We start from the raw sequence: 13,594 nt of genomic DNA on the forward strand, positions 1-13,594 counted from the left end.
ATTCCTTGTGTTCTTTAGCCCAAACAAGTCTCTTCTGCTTGTTGCCTTTCTTTAGCAGTGGTTTCCTAGCAGATATTCTACCATGAAGGTCTGATTCACACAGTCTCCTCTTACAGTTCTAGAGATGTGTCTGCTGCAAAAGGTGGCTACTTTGAAGAACCTAGAATATGAAATATATTTTCAGTTGTTTCACACTTTTTTGTTATGTATAATTCCACATGTGTTCATTCATAGTTTTGATGCCTTCAGTGTGAATCTACAATTTTCATAGTCCTGAAAATAATGAAAACTCTTTGAATGAGAAGGTGTGTCCAAACTTTTGGTCTGTACTGTGTGTGTGTGTGTGTGTGTGTGTGTGTGTGTGTGTGTGTGTGTGTGTGTGTGTGTGTGTGTATATACACACACACACACACACACACACACACACACACACGGGAAAAAAAAATTATATGAAAAAAAAAATAAAAAAAATCAGTAAAGTTAGCCCAATTTTTTAGGACAATGTGAAAGATGTTACGTAGAGTAAATAGATACAGTACTGAACATGTCATGCTTTGAAATTACGCACACTTGCGGAATGGCGACAAACTATGGTACCCCTAAAAAAAAAATTAAATTCTGATCACTTTTATTACCGTCACAAGGAATGTAAACATCCCTTGTGACAGTAATCGGTGGGAACATGTTGTCTGAGTTACGCTAGCGGTACCTATAAATACACTAGTGAAGAGGCCTACACGTTGCTGAGCATGACACATGAGAGCGAAGGGGAAGCCTCACTGTCAGATCCAGGCTCACAATACGAACCCGTAGGAAGCAGCGGCACCCTGACAGATAGCTCTGATGAAGGAGTAGTGGTCCCTGATAAGGTCAGGTGTACTCGTTCTGTTGAGGTGCAACAACCACAGGGCTCTTGTATGGAGCAGAGAGCCATTACTAGTGCTTCTCAACCTTCTGCTGAATTGGTAAGCACCAGCGGCCTAGTATACCCTGGTCGTAGACAAACCAGCACTGAAGTATCACTTGGTGACATGGCGAGTCCCATAAGTGCAGTACAAGCTGGTGTGTTGGATAGCACAAGTAGTGCCCCGCAGCCACCAAGAGTTCAAAGACAGGCCCGTAGAGTCCATAGTGTCCTTCCCGCTGCATATGGCAATCCTGATTGGGAGCCCACCACTTCTGTAGCACCTGCACTGCCCCCATTCACTGGCCAACCCAGAATTCAGGTGGAAACAGGGGATTTTATTACCCTTGACTTTTACGAGCTGTTTTTTCATGGAAGATCTCTACAGGTCAATTTATCGCTGTAAAATCCCAAATTTGACCCTTGCCAGAGAGAATTTGCTTGGAAGCCTATAACTGTTCCCGAACCCTTGCCTCCTAATGGGTGAGTTGTGGTCATATTGGTCCACTGACCCACTTCACCACATGCCCGTGTTCTCTGCTTCCATGAGCAGGACTAGATACGAGCATTTCAATGATAATGAACTATCGTCCTCGGGGTGACCCTGGATATGATCGACTCCACAAAATCCGGCACCTCATAAACCACTTCAACCAACAGATTACAGCCTTGTTTAATCCCGATCAAGTTGTCTGCGTTGATGGGTCCCCGATTAAGTTTTCTGACCGCTTGTCTATCAAACAGTAGCTCCCCAGCAAGCATGCCAGATATGGGGTCAAGTTGTACAAGTTCTGTGACAGGGCAACATGCTATACATGGCGTTTTATGGTTTACGAGAAAAAAAAACAAAAAAAAAAAGACAGCACGCACCACCCCCTCAACTGCCCAGACTACATAGGGAGCAGCGCTAAGATTGTTTGGGACTTGGTGTCACCCTTATTCGGAAAGGGGTACCACTTGTACGTGGACAATTATTACACAAGAGTAGCGATACCCCCGAAGGAGCTGCTTAAAATGTGTTCAGTTCGTCACTCTGCCTCTCAACTAGGGATGTCCCGATACCGATACTAGTATCGGTATCGATACCGAGCATTTCCCCGAGTACTTGTACTCGGGGAAATGCTCCCGATGCTTCACCCGATACTTGAGCGGGCAGGCAGGGGAGTTGCAAATCTTCTCTCCCCCATGGTCAGTGTTGTCTCCCCACCCCCCCTTCTGTTGACTTCCTCTGTCCGTGCTGCTCTCTCACCCCCCCCCCCCGTCCGTGCCGTTCTCTCTCCTCCCCTTCCCCCTTCCGTCCATGCCGTTCTCTCCTCCTCTTCCCCCGTCCGTCCGTCTCGTTCTCTCTCCCCCCCCCCCCCCCCCCCCGTCCATCTAGTTCTCTTTCCATCCATCCCCCCCCCCCCCGTCCCCGCCGCTCTTCCCCCTCAATCTGTCAGGGGGAGAGCGGAGGTAGGAGCCGCTGAGCCCGGCTCCTACTTTTTCCGAATGAACAGAGTCGGTGGTCACCGACTCTGTTCATTCATATAACTGAGCATCGTAACCTCCTGTATTTACGATGCTTCAGTTTATGAATGGAGGAGCTTCCCTCCATTCATTTCAGCTGAGGCTGCTGAGAAAGGGACTGGGGAATCTGTTTCCCTAGTCCCTTTCTCTGTCTTAAAGGGGAGATGCCAGAGGTCTGTTAAGACCCCTGAAATCTCACCAAAGCCCCCCAACAGGGCTGATTAAAATTAAAATAAAAAATTGCAATAAATATTAAAAAATAAATAAAATGTAAAAAAAAAATAAAAAAAAAAAAACACACTGACAATTCACCCCCCCCCCCCCTAAAAAAAAAAAAAAAAAAAAAATTGTAAAAAAAAAAAAAAAAAAATACTGCCACTGTCACATGACATTAAATAAAAAAAAGTATCGGTATTGGCGAGTACTTGAAAAAAAAAGTATCGGTACTTGTACTCGGTCTCAAAAAAGTGGTATCGGGACAACCCTACTCTCAACCCTAATAACAGCCTCAGCCCCCCTCTGGCAATAGTGTAAGTGCATAAATGCATAAGTGCATGAATATCAATCTGCACAAACTCGGGAAATTAAGTGGTGTAAACAAATTTTGAATAAAATAGCTGCTACAAAAAAAAAAAAAAATAAATTTGATTCTGCCTTCCTTCTTTTGCATATCCATCATATCTGGCGAGATGATCAGGTTTTATCCCATGGGAATAAGCGATTTAAAGGAGGAAAGCGATTACCAGCACCACGCCAGCCCTCTCTTTTATCCCCAGAGGAGAACACTGCTGATTTGAATCAGATGTCAGCAGAGACTGGTGGATGAAAGCACAAGCATGGTGCTATTGCCATCATAGGGGATATTTATATTCACTGTGATAATAAAAATTATGTTAAATAAAAAAAATAAAGCACCCCTTTCCCCCCCGTGCTCGTGTGCAAAGGTGAACACAAGCGTCGGTCTTGTGTCGTATGTAAACAGCAATTGCACCATGCATGTGAGGCATCACCGCGAATGTCAGATCGAGGGAAGCAATTCTAGCAGTAGACCTTCTTTGTAAATCTAAAGTGTTAACCTGTAAAGGCTTTTAAATAATGTATGTTGTTTGTTGCCACCAGGGCTGTGGAGTCGGAGTCGAGGAGTCGGAGTCTGGGGAAATTTTGGGTACCTGGAGTCGGAGTCGGAAAACAATGCACCGACTCCTACTAAATTTAGATTGGAATAAAAAAAAAAAAAAAGCAAGTTTAAAAGTCCCAATTCACAAAAAGTTATAATTAATGACTTCTCTACTGTAAGAATAAAGACCAATGCATGCAGTGCCTCACGTAACCGCAAAACGAACACGTTAAGTGACCGTGAAGAAGCATGCTTTTCATGTGCTTCACTATATGGCACGCAACGCACAATTAGGAGCTGCAATACTTATACTTTTCATAGTGTTGTGTTCTGCTTTTACAGGGAACGCATGTTAGAGAACCAGTAAGTGTCCAAATAAAAAAATTCCAACAGGAGTTTTATAAAGCACTAAACGAAGCTGAAAAGTATGATCGCTCATCAAAACTTACTGTTGAAGAAGCCATCCTTGTTTATCCAGAGATCGTTGGTGATGTGGCCAGAATAGTTACTGCAATGCCACCCACCCAAGTCAGTGTCGAAAGATTATTTTCAGCCCTAAAAATAATAAAGTCTGACTTAGGAGCCTCTATGAAAGAGGATCTGGCAGAGGCAATTCTCTTCCTTAGAACTCTACATTGAATTGATTTGCATTTGCTAAGCCTATAACTACATTTCAAGATTAATATAAACCATTTCTAGGTTTTGCAGATTTTGTTTTTGGTTCATTATAGATAAGCTTTGTTTTTGTTCTAAAACAACCAAATAATGTGGTTTGTATTTTTGAACTGGTAAAGATCCTGTTCCTGATGTTTATGCCTGCTGCTACTATCCAGCCACTTGATTGTTTTCATTGTGTTTGTCTTTTGCTTAAACTGTGCAATACAGTAGACTGTTGGCTTCCCAGCCAGTAGTCCTGTGGTAGGTTGCGTTTCTTTCCCTCAAGGAATGTATAAAATACATTTGCATATTAATACAGAGGAGTCGGAGGTACATAAAACTGAGGAGTCGGAACATTTATCTACCGACTCCACAGCCCTGGTTGCCACTGCACGGTTCTGCGTAATGGGCTCAACATGCCACTCAGCAAATTTCCTTGGAGTGTCTACTTTCCAAAATTGGCAACATTCCACAAGTGTGCGCAATTTTAAAGCATTTAAAGCATGACATGCTAGGTATCTATTTACTTGGCGTAACATCTTTCACATTATAAGAAAAAAACAAAAAAAAAAAAAACTGTGCTAACTTTGGTGTTTTTTTTTTATTCATCATACTTCCCTCCTCTGCAGTTGGTTATGCACAGATTGCCCCTGATCCTCCTCTAGGGTCCCTCAGCGGCGCTCCTTCTCTTTTTGGAGTGCCCCGTTGGAGAGCCGCTCTCCCTCGGAGCACTCGTGTGGGTGCGCTCCGTGTCCTGCTGCTGCGTCCATTGACTCAGCACCGGTCCCCCAGCCAATGGCTGCACTGCTATCAATCTATCCAATCAGGACCAGAGAAACCAGCTGGTCATGTGACCGTTATGTAGGCAATTCTTTGATAGTGATGAGGTTTTATTAAGGTTTGTCCAATTTCTTTAACTTTTTTGTAATAACATTTTCTACTTTTAACTTTGTGTAGTGGAGTGCCTATAAAGTCCGTCTTCAAGGTTTCTAATCAGTATACCAATTAATTAAAACGTGGCACAATTTTATAGACGTGCAACCACAGTACCACCCTGTGGTGATGCAATTAAAATGTATTCTCTCTTTTTTTTTTAGGATAGTTAAAGCAATACACTTTGGTCAAGGACCCGCCGCCTCAGGCTGTAAATGGTAGGAGTAGGAGCAGTGCCACAACTATGAGCTAAATTTCTTTGCACTCTCTTCCATTCAGCAAATGCCAATTGGCTTACAGTTGAGTCCTGAGTTCCCCTGTACAGGGGAATACAGAGAGCTGATATAAAGACATATTCAACTAATACATAAAAGTACATTTAGGGCTTTTAAATGGGTGCATACCTGGACTAAAATGTTTTATTATATCTGCCTGAAAGTTCTGCATTAAAACAGGGTAAAGTGCAAACAGATTTACGCGAGTTACCACATCCATTGATAGCAAATTAAATGAGTAAGAAATGAAAACATTTTTTTTAAAACTTTTCATATTCTGTCAAAACAATGGTTAAAAGTAACTTACTTCTCTTGCGTCTGTCTTTTTCATATTCTTCATCCTCATCAGATTCAAGGTCAGGTTTACGAGAAAATCCGCTAGCTTCATGACGATCCTTACGCCTCCTTAATATTAGCACAGTATGTAAATATAAAAAACGCAAAAATTAACAGACACATTGGATGCAAAGTAGAACTACTGAAAACATGCATAATACAAAAAGAAAGACATGATATGAAAGGTTTTGATTATTCCAGAAGGGTAATGGTAATATTTAAGCCTCACTCAATCACACTAGCTTGCCATTAAATCCCACCTTCTTCATACAGTGCCTTGAAAAAGTATTCATACCCCTTGAAATTTTCCACATTTTGTCATTTTACAACCAAAAACTTAAAATGTATTTTTATTGGGATTTTATGTGATAGACCAACACAAAGTGGCACATAATTGTGACGTGTAAGGAAAATGATAAATGTTTTTCAAAACTTTACAAATAAATATGTGAAAAGTGTGACATGCATTTGTATTCAGCCCCCCTGAGTCAATACTTTATAGAATCAACTTTCGCTGCAAATACAGCTGCAAGTCTTTTTGGGGGTGTCTTTACCAGCACTGCACATCTAGAGAATGAAATTGTTGCCCATTCTTCTTTGCAAAATAGCTCAAGCTCTGTCAGATTAGATAGAGAGCGCTGAACAGAAATTTTCAGTTGGATTTAAGTCTGGCCTATGACTTGGCCATTCGAACACATGAATATGCTTTGATCTATACCATTCCATTGTAGCTCTGGCTGTATGTTTAGGGTCATTGCCCTGCTGGAAGGTGAACCTCCGCCGTCTTTTGCAGACCACAGGTATTCTTCTAAGATTGCTCTCTGTATTTGGCTCCATTCACCTTCCCATTAACTCTGACCAGCTTCCGTGTTCCTGCTGAAGAAAAGCATCTCCACAACACAATGCTGCCACCACCATGCTTCATGTGGGGATGGGGTGTTCAGGGTGACGTGCAGTTATATTTTTCTGTTACACATAGCGTTTTTCTTTTTAGGCCAAAAAGTTTAATTTTGATCTCATCTGACCAGAGCACCGTCTTCCATACGTTTGCTGTGTCCCCCACGTGGCTTCTCGCAAACTACAAATGGAACTTCTTATGGCTTTCTTCTTGCCACTCTTCCATAAAAGGTCAGATTTGTGGAGTGTGACTAATAGATGTCCTGTGGACAGATTCTCCCACCTGAGCTTTGGATCTCTGCAGCTCCTCCAGAGTTACCATGGGCTCTTGGCTGCTTCTCTGATTAATGTTCTCCTTGCCCAGCTGGTCAGTTTAGGTGGACGGCCATGTCTTGGTAGGTTTGCAGTTTTGCCATACTCTTTCCATTTTGGAATAATGGATTGAACAGTGCTCCGTGAGATGTTTAAAGCTTGGAATATTTTTTATAACCCAACCCTGCTTTAAACTTCTCCACAACTTTATACCTGACCTGTCCGGCGTGTTCCTTGGTCTTCGTGATGCCGTTTGCTCACTAAAGGTTCGCTAATAAACCTCTGAGGACTTCACAGAACAGCTGTATTTATACTGAGATTAAATTACACACAAGTGGACTCTATTTATTAATTAGGTGATTTCTGAAGGCAGTTGGTTACTAGATTTTAGTTAGGGCTATCAGAGTAAAAGGGGCTGAATACAAATACACGCCACACTTTTCAGAAATTTGAAAATAAAAAAATTTAAACCCATTTATCATTTTCCTTCCACTTCACAACTATGTGCCAATTTGTGTTGGTCTATCACATAAAATCCATTTACATTTTTGGTTGTAACATGACAAAATGTGTAAAATTTCAAAGGGTATGAATACTTTTTCAAGTCACTGTATTTGGAATCTGCAAGAGCATGGTGCTGCTACTGCCAATGTTCTAATAAGCCGGTAAAATCTTTCATAACTTCTTCCTATGTTACCATTGCAACAGTTATACCTTATGAAGGTACTCGGAACTAAAAAAATATATTTTAAAGCCTTTGTCAGTGGAAGAACAGCATATATTCATGTATCCCAGGGATAAGCAATTAGCGGACCTCCAGCTGTTGCAAAACTACAAGTCCCATCATGCCTCTGTCTCTGGGTGTCATGCTTGTGGCTGTCAGAGTCTTGCAATGGCTCATGGGATTTGTAGTTCTGCAACAGCTGGAGGTCCGCTAATTGCATATCCCTGATGTATCCTATTCAAAAACAAAAAACTTCCTCTTACCCTAGACTCCTAAAGTCATAAAAGACAGCAGTGGCCTAAATTAAATACTAGAGATGTAAAAACTGCTATTATCGAGTCCTGTTGTGGCCAGTCAGGTGGCTTTAAAAAAGAAGAAATAATCCAGTCTCTGAGCTCTGTAGAGTTCTTATGACCTCATGGCTTTTGCTCTGATACAGCATGCATTGTCAGCTGCGAGGCCTTTGAGCCTGGGTTCACACTAGCGCAATCTCAGAGATCGCATGCGATTCATACCCGCACTGCAGGTGCCGATCACATGCGATCTCTAAGCAATGCGAGTTCAGCCATACAGTTGTATGGCTGAACTTGCATTGCATTTCGCACATAAAATAGTGCAGGGACTTGGTTTTCCCTGCACTAGAATCAGATCGCATGGGTGTTCTCACCTATGCGATCCGATTCCTGTGCGAGTTCACAGTTCGCACTGTGATCTGTGAACTAGACTGGGGGTGTCAATGACAACTGCAGAGGTTCGCACAAGGCAGTGTGAACTTGCCTGTGGGAGAGAAGTCATGCGGGAACCGGCGCTGTAATCGCGCTGTTCCCACATCGCACAAGTGTGAACCCAGGGTTGGAGAGGCGTGTGACCTTACAAATCATGTCCAATCAATTTAAATTTACCACAGGTGGACAACAAACAAGGTTTAGAAACATCTCTGCAACGATCAAGAGAAATAGGTGGCACCTGGGCAAAGGGTCTGGTTACTTATGCCAATGTGATATTTCAGTTATTTTTTTATAAATTCACAGATATATTTCTAAAATTCAGTTTTCACTTTGTCATTGTGGAGTACTGAGTGTAGTTAATGTGAAAAAAAAAAAATAATAATTTTAAACAACTGTATCAGGCTGCTACATAACTAAATTGAAAAAAGTGAAGTGGTCTGAATACTTTATGAATGCACTGTACCTTCCCTGCTAATCAATTTGTTCAATAGTTTAACCGTGAATTAGCTCAGTCTGATCGGGATGCAGCTTACATGGGGTTAATGAAATCCTTAGATAAAAGGTGTGCGGATCTGGCGATTGGCTGCTCATTCATGGCCACAGCATCCTGGTCACATGCTCCCCCATACCTTGAAGCACCGAGGTTTTGATTGTTCTCATGGGCAAAGTGACCTTTTCTTTAAGAAAGCAGTGTAGTTTTATTCATACTGCTTTACATACATAACCATAAAACAACAGAGAATGACTTGATCCATAATTAGTTGGTTGATGATGGCGTGTAAGCTGAACACCGCTACCAGCGGCAAATAAAATGACCTTGCTGCTCAGTCAGCTGGACTGCACATGCAAAGATTACTGGTATTAAAATGAATCCCTCTCATCAGCAAGCAGCTTAGATATTTTATTTTTTTACTATAACAGTCTGAGCTGTGCAATCCAGCAGCTTCTTTTGTTAGACATTTATAGTATATGCTGAAGAAAGCAAGTCACTTTTCTACAGTAATAAAAACATCAAACATAAAAATTGACTTTTTCTGACTTGTTCATCATCACCGTTTTATTTTTATAGCACCCACATATTCTGAACTACTTGGCAAAAGGCTACTCGCTAAACAGCCACTAAAAATAAACACAATACAATTAAGTAAATTGCTCGCTGGAGTGTTAATTACATTTCACAACCGCCATTTTTTTTTAATATATATTACAGGTAAAATGTACATGGCCGCCTAACAGCAAATATATTTCACAAATGCTATATATATATATATATATATATATATATATATATATATATATATATATATATATATATATATATATATATATATATATATATATATATACATACATACATATATATATATATATATATACATATATACATATATACATATATACATACATACACACACACACACACACACACACACATATTACAGGGAAAAGGACAATATGCAAATAAAAATATCTTTAGACTGTCACACCCTGCAAACCCAAGGAGTAACAGAGTTTTCTCAAGTACCCCGTAGCTCAGGCCATGTCATACAACTTTCTAGTGTATTCACCAAATTCCTACCCCATCATCAGAAGAACACAACACCAATAGAAAATTAAAAATTAAGTGTCAGGTCTGCAATATAAAATTCCTTCTGTTATGCCATTGTGTATTTTAAGTGAGTGCCATCTAGTGGACAGCTAGCATTAGCTTACATGCCCCTCTGATTCAGTTGCACTAAAGCTGGCCATATATTATACAATTTTCTTATTTCCTTTAGATCAGGGGTGGCAAACTCAAATTCATCGGGGGCCCTATCAGCAGTATGGTTACCCTCAAAGGGCCGGGTGCGCTACGTATACAGTGCATGGGTCAGGATTGCGCTACGTATACAGTGCAGGGGTCAGGATTGCGCTACGTATACAGTGCAGGGGTCAGGATTGCGCTACGTATACAGTGCAGGGGTCAGGATTGCGCCTAAAAATTCCTCACATCTGTACTCTCTCCTACCTGGCCCAGCTCTGGTACCTCCCTGTATAGGTGGCTCCTCCCCTTTGTATTGGGCTATGGTACCTTTTTGGGGGGACAGGAGGAACATTGGGGGGGACAGGAGGAACATTGGGGAAATTTGGGGGGACAGGAGTGACATTGGATATAAGTGGGGGGACAGGAGGAGCATTGGGGGGACAGGAGGGACATTGGGGGGGACAGGAGGGACATTGGGGATAATTAGGGGGAACATTGAGAATAAGTGGGGGCAGGAGGAACATTGGGGGAGATGGTGATGTGACTGTACTGTGCATCTGTGTCACTGTCACGTACCACAGTTCACTTGGTCAGGATGGAAGATCCCTGGAGATGTAATTTCACCACATATGCTGGCCTGTGGGGGTAGAGCAGGCATCGCTGCACCAGTCCCACACTGGCTGCCACATCAAGGGGAAATCCTGTCCGGCGCGGAGGAGGAGAGGATGATGGCCCCTGCCACCGCACATGACACCCGTTTGTCCAATCATCGGGCAGCCGCTGCCAATACCTGAGCCGCAACATGGTGGCTGGAGCGCATCGAGTGACATGGGTGGAGACAGAGCGGAGGTGGAGACAGGGCGGAGGCCAGAGTGGCAGCCTAAGCTGAGACGAGTGGAGACACGGCGGTGGAGGCAGAGACAGAGCGGCATAGTAAGGAGAAGATGCCTGTACTCAGACTGACAGGGCGCGCATGCGCTAATTTGCCGCTCCGCTCGTGGGACTGGGATCCCAACCTGCCTAAATGAGGCTGCTGTGCGGGCCACATTACAAGGTCCGGCGGGCCGGATTCGGCGCGCGGGCCTTGTGTTTGCCACCCCTGCTTTAGATGTACCTTACACTATGTAATGCAAGGACCTGCCTGAATGCATGCAAATTAAAAGTGTTTAGGTTACACCTCATATTATTTGGTTTTGGTAAATCTAAAGGAAAATTGAACAAGAAATTGTATAACGTATGGCCAGTCTCAGACCATGTGAAACCTGAAACTGATGCTCGGTGCCATTTTGCTCAGTACAGTAAAAACTTACCCTACTTGGGAATAATGAACCCTAAGACACCTTTAAAGCGGGGGTTCACCCAAAAAAATGTTTTTAACATTGTCATTCTGACAAATCGGCTGAATGTAATCGGCTGTTTTTTTTATTTTATCCCCGTACATACCGTATTTTCACCGCCGCTTCCGGGTATGTCTTCTGAGGGACTGGGCGTTCCTAACTGAAAGAAGCCGGACTGCGAGTCGGCTCTATACGGTGCCTGCGCACCGACGTTCGGCTTCTTTCGGCAACTCGTGACGCGCAGTATGCGACGGTCGGAAGCCTATCAATTAGGAACGCCCAGTCCCGCACAAGACATACCCGGAAGCGGCGGTGAAAATATGGTATGTACGGGGATAAAAAAAAAAAAACAGCCGATTGTCATTCTGACAACTCGGCTGAATGTAATGTTAAAAAAAAAATTTCTGGGTGAACCCCCGCTTTAACAGAGCCACTCATAGCGTCGGCGGTAAAAACATCGCTATTTTTACCGCCGACGCTATGAGAGGATTTGCATCGCCTTTCAGCCGATAGTGGGTCGCTTTTAACCCCCACTAGCGGCTGAGAAAGCGTTAGAACCGCCAGCAATGCACTGCTGAAGCAGCACATTGCGGGCGGTATAGCCGCGCTGTCCCATTGATTTCAATGGGGAGGAGCGGGAAACACACCGCTCCAAAGATGCGGCTAGCAGGACTTTTTTTACTGTCCTGCTAGCGCAACGCTCCAGTGTGAAAGCCCGAGGGCTTTCACACTAGAGCAGCTGTTTGAGGGCAGATTGCAGGCGCCATTTTTAACGCCTGCAATACACCTTTAGTGTGAAAGGGGTGTTAAAGAAGCGAGACCTCTCCGCTTTCTGTCTGAGCTGCAGAGTCAGTCAGGGCTCAGGCATTGCTTAGTATATAGAAGTATAAAGGCGCTTACTTTTCTCGCTCCTCGATTTCTTTTTGCCTTTCTATTTCACGTAGCCGCTGTCTCTCCTCCCGCTGTCGTTTGACCACTTTTTCAAATTCATTAGGGTACATAGGGTCATACTCATCTGCCAATGGAACCAACACATCCCCAGTAGAAAATCCACTTGGAACAGGTTCCTACAAAAAGAAAGCAAATAATGGATTTCCACTAGCGATTCCTGGTGAAGGTGATGATCCGTCACAAGCGAATCATAGGTTGTGACCACAATTGGATTGCATATATCACAGCTGGGTGATTTGGGTCGTCGGAATTTTTTGATTGGCTTACTCTAGAAGCTGAAGGAGCCAACACTAACTACAAGCTGTTTGATAATCCAGGTCTTCTGGATCCCACCATTGTTTGTGGGAGTTTTCCTCCTTTTCTCTCCCCCTTTTTTGGTTTTGGAAGAGGCCATTTGTAGGAATCTAACAGCCTTTTTTATTTTCACTTTGCTTTGGCAAAGCACCCACAACATTGGTCTTCAAACACCATTTTTTAATATATATTTATCTTATAGGGAACAAGGGGTGAATCTCTGACCTTTTTGGGGACCGTCCCTGCCGTAACCATGGGGAATGCATCTGCTATTTGAGGATATTACAACTTGAAAAGCAAGTCACTACGTATATACACACCTATGAGGGTGTTGGGAATATATCGAAATTTCAATGAATGAATTTGTAAACTTTGTTCACTAATCTTTTGGATTGTTGCCTTAAAAATCCCACCATAGAGGTTTTTTCATACTTCGGCATATATCACTTGCATACTTTGACCTCCTCTATCTACTGTTTGAGGTCATTACATCTGGTGAGTGGTGGCATTGATAATATATAAGAGAAGGATAATCTTTCAAGATTAGATTTGTGAAAAAAGGTCTCACTCCTAGTGCTGCAACCTTGTTATACATCAAATGGGACATTTTTGCCAAGCCTTACGAAACCCCTTAAATAATCCATCATTTTTAACCTGTAGCCTCCGTTTTTTTTTTTCCTGATGTCATTACTATTATTATACAGGATTTATATAGCGATAACAGTTTACGCAGATCTTCACAACATAAGGGCAGACAGTACTATTACAATATAGTTTAATACAGTGGGAATATGAACTAGGGCTGCAACTAAAGATTATTTTCATAATCGATTAGTTGGCCGATTATTGTTTCGATTAATCGGATAATAGCCTTAAAGT

The 13,594-nt window shown here is 42.5% G+C and overlaps 1 protein-coding gene across 4 annotated transcripts in view; it reads right to left on the minus strand.

Moving 5' to 3' along the window:
• Window positions 1–13,594, minus strand: part of RBM17 (RNA binding motif protein 17) — a 59,497-nt gene that overhangs the window by 36,781 nt on the left and 9,122 nt on the right. For 2 of the 4 annotated variants that reach the window (XM_040343270.1, XM_040343269.1), the window contains exons 4-6: window positions 12,371–12,537; window positions 8,923–9,066; window positions 5,700–5,797 (exon numbers count right to left, since the gene is read on the minus strand). In XM_040343270.1, the coding sequence (XP_040199204.1) occupies window positions 5,700–5,797; window positions 8,923–9,066; window positions 12,371–12,537 (409 nt within the window). The remainder of the gene's footprint in view (window positions 1–5,699; window positions 5,798–8,922; window positions 9,067–12,370; window positions 12,538–13,594) is intronic. The other 2 variants (XM_040343273.1, XM_040343272.1) reach the window with 1 other exon arrangement.

The sequence above is a fragment of the Rana temporaria genome, chromosome 3 (assembly GCF_905171775.1).
Source record: "Rana temporaria chromosome 3, aRanTem1.1, whole genome shotgun sequence".
Lineage (NCBI taxonomy): Eukaryota > Metazoa > Chordata > Amphibia > Anura > Ranidae > Rana > Rana temporaria.